Source organism: Myotis davidii, unplaced genomic scaffold, assembly GCF_000327345.1.
Source record: "Myotis davidii unplaced genomic scaffold, ASM32734v1 scaffold157, whole genome shotgun sequence".
Taxonomy (NCBI): domain Eukaryota; kingdom Metazoa; phylum Chordata; class Mammalia; order Chiroptera; family Vespertilionidae; genus Myotis; species Myotis davidii.
The window spans coordinates 42,287-45,564 of record NW_006288722.1 but is presented as its reverse complement, the minus strand read 5'-3'; the positions used below and the strand labels follow the sequence as shown (position 1 = coordinate 45,564).

Sequence of the window (3,278 nt, the reverse complement as noted above, 5' to 3'; positions counted from 1 at the left end):
TTTTGTAGAAAAGGCAGAGGAAGAAATGTCCAGGCGTCTGTGTCCCATCTGAACACGTTCCCCAAAGCTGTGTCGGGAGGGGAGATGGGGAATGGATGGCTGAGAAGTAGCTCATCTTGTCCCCCAGGATGGATTGTGGGAGGTTCATTTGCCCTGAGGAAAAGACCCCATTTTCCTGAAGGAGCTCAGCTCTGTCCTGGATACATTTATTTTGTACAGAATGAGGCAAAACCAGTTATTCTGACTCTAGACATGGTCATTTATTAAGTTATGCCAACCCCGGCTGTCCAGAGAAGAGTCAGTCACAGGTGGTCTCAGTTTGATTCCCCTGCTGTGTGAAGCGTCTCATTGTTCTATTTATCCAGGACAGGAAGCTGGAAACCCTGGTGAAGACTCCTGGAGGAGTCCCGCTACTACTTCCATAGGAGACAATGCCCTGGGCCACATTGTTACACACCATTGGGCCTCCTGAGTCCCCCTGTGGGTGATGAGAGGAAGGGACACCGAGTCAGGCCCCTGAACTCCATACCTCCCAAGCTTGGGGCCCTAAGGTCTGGACCTCAGAGGAGGGAGGCTGGTGCAGGTGCAGAAGTCAAGCTCCTGGGTCTTTCATTGGTTAGGCTTCAACCCTGGCTGTGGTGACTGTCTATTGCTCAACCCAAGTTAAGGTACCTTAATCCTTTCCCATGAAAACACTGCATGCGTATCCATTGTGTGACCTATGCTCCTCCCCTTCCCACAGAGACTGGGTTGATGGGAAAACCCCCCACTTTACTCTGGTCTGGCCCCCAGACAGGCTGTGGGGATGTAGTCTGTTCCCACTGCCCTGTTCTGCCAGGCTCCCGTCTCAGGTAGTGTTATAGATGCCAGTGGCCTTACCTGGAAGGCAGACTTCCTCTCCCTCTGGTTGCCTACACAAATTTGTGTTTGGCCATTGAAGGCATTAAAGCGACGGCTGCACGCCTGGTCCCTCTGCACTCTCAGCTGCACATCCCGAAGTGTGTCTGTTCCCCTCTGCTGGCTGACCAGGCCCCAGCCAGCCACGGTGCACAAGGACCCAGGACTCAGTCTGATCTGGGACTGAGGCAGAGCCACTGGCCTCACAAATCGGTTCCGTTTAGCTCTATTTTCCAGCTGGCGGGAAGAGGGCAGGCACTTAGAGAATGTCTATGCAGCCCTCACCCCACCACCCCTGGGACTCTGCCCCTGCTTCCTCCTCCATGAAGCCCCCATGCTGGGATGGAGCCAGCTCAGGTGGAGGACCAGAGGGGTCAGGCAGGTGGTACCTGCAGTAACATGATGTCATTCAGGAGTCTCTGCTCACTGTATTCAGGGTGGCGGATGGCTCTGAGCACAGACAGGCGCTGTTGAGTCCTTTCCTGCTGCCTGATGTTGTGGGCCCCCAGGATGACATTTATAGTGCTGCAAAGAAACGGTGGCTTAGGGGTAGGTATGAGCTGCATGTGCTAAAGCCCACCAGCTGTGCAGGGCAGGTGAGAGCCCAGGACATCAGAACTGCAGCTGAGGGAAGTGAGAGGACAAGAAGTCTTTGGGGTTGAGATCTCTGTGTCCTCTTCTTCTCCAAAGCCTTAAACTGGGGGTGGTAGGGGACACAGTGACCTTAAGGATAAATTGATAAATAGGATAAATTAACAAATAGTTCAAAGTCATATTTTGAGCTTTAATGCATGCTTTTTGTGTCATTTTCTCCTCCAGAATTTACACTAGCCTGTTACCCGTCTCCAGGACTTACCCAACCTCTTCTCACCCCCTCGTTGCTAGACCTTGCTTTCAGCCATATGTTCTCACGAACACTAATTCCCGGGCCTGCCTAATGGCCGCCTGAGAGCTCCTTAGTGGCTCACCTTCCCCAGCAGTGAGCTGCTGTCATCACAAAGTCTTCTCGTACCAGGAACCCCCCACAGGTGCTCCGTCTCCCTGGAGATTGTATCAGGAGGTATGCCATGTAGGGGCGGGAATGGGGCCGGGCCTCTTGGCCTCCAATGATCTTCCCTGGAAGGAAGTATTCAGTACTTATCTCTGTGCTCGCTAAACCAGGGGTGAGGGCACTAGTGTGGTGACTTCAGAAAGGCTAGATTTGAGGAGGCTACAGAGATGACGCAGGGACAGGAGGATTAGGATTAGGTATTGAGAATTGGGGTTTGCAGGGTACCACATTATGGGAGAGGGCTTCAGGGTTTTACAGGAAACATTGCTGGGTCCCCACCCCAGAACTTAGCTCCTCTCCTTTCCAAAGTAAGAACAACCCTTGCTCCAGGCAAGGCCAGTTCAGCCTCTCAGGTGGGGGAGAGCTTGCTGTCCGCAACCAGAACCCTCTGGAGAGGTTTCTCCCTGCAATTACCTGGGACTTTCTTTTTCAAGGACCTTCCTGATCCTTCTGAGTCCAGCTCATGAGCAGCACGGACTGCTTTTTAAGAATCTAGACATGAGCTGAGGGGACTGTTATTGTGTCTCCTTGTCTCCTTAGCTTTGGCATATGGGCTGCAGAAAAATTCATAGAGCAGAGTTACAGAGCACATTCTACATGCCAGGGGCAATTCCAAGAGTTTCATGTACACTAACTAATGTAACTGTCTTAGCAACTACATGAAGTGGGCATTGCTGTTATTTCTATTTATAGATGAGGGACCTGCGAGCTGTGAATTCAAATGCTGTGCCCAATGACACACAGTGAGGAAGTGCCTAGGCTGTCTGGGCCCAGAGTCTATGTGATGGGTTTGGGCCTCTACGGGTTTGGACGGTCACTCACCTGCCCCAGCCCCTGCGGGTAGGAGAAAGGCCACCAGGAGCAGGAGTTGCTGCATCTTCCCAGGAAGGCTGACCAGTCAGTTGCTGCTAGTGCTTCCTCCTGCCAGACTTTTAATCCCCAAGAGAGGAAGGAAGGGTAGGGTGGGTACTCAAGGGTTCCCATTCCCATTCCTCTGTTGGTGTAATAGGTTTCATCACCCTGACTGGCCAGGAGGTTCGTCTACAAACTGCCAGTGACCTGGGGGAAGGCAACACTGGATCTCTCACAGCTGCTGAGTCATGTTAGCAGAAATGGGAACCAGGGCACAAGGAGAGAAGCTTTGGGCAGTGGATAATGCTTTAATTATGTTCAATTTGTAACAAGCTTTAGGCATCCCAGGACCCTAAACCCATCTAATTCAATAATATCCCAAGAAGGCACAGAAGCTGCTAGCTGCCTGCTACCTCATTTCCTATCCCTCTGGGATTGAAGCCTGCCTGAACTCACCCCTTGTGCCCTGGCCACCTGC

The 3,278-nt window shown here is 52.1% G+C and overlaps 1 protein-coding gene across 1 annotated transcript; it reads right to left on the bottom strand.

Moving 5' to 3' along the window:
- Positions 1-261: 261 nt before the first annotated feature.
- LOC102773521 (cathepsin G) lies at positions 262-2,840 on the bottom strand. Its single transcript, XM_006760872.2, has 5 exons — positions 2,771-2,840; positions 1,866-2,013; positions 1,287-1,422; positions 880-1,134; positions 262-478 (listed from the first exon to the last, which is right to left on the bottom strand). Exons 1-5 carry the CDS (start codon positions 2,823-2,825, stop codon positions 299-301), a joined length of 774 nt encoding a protein of 257 aa, XP_006760935.1. The 5' UTR covers positions 2,826-2,840; the 3' UTR covers positions 262-298.
- Positions 2,841-3,278: the final 438 nt, after the last annotated feature.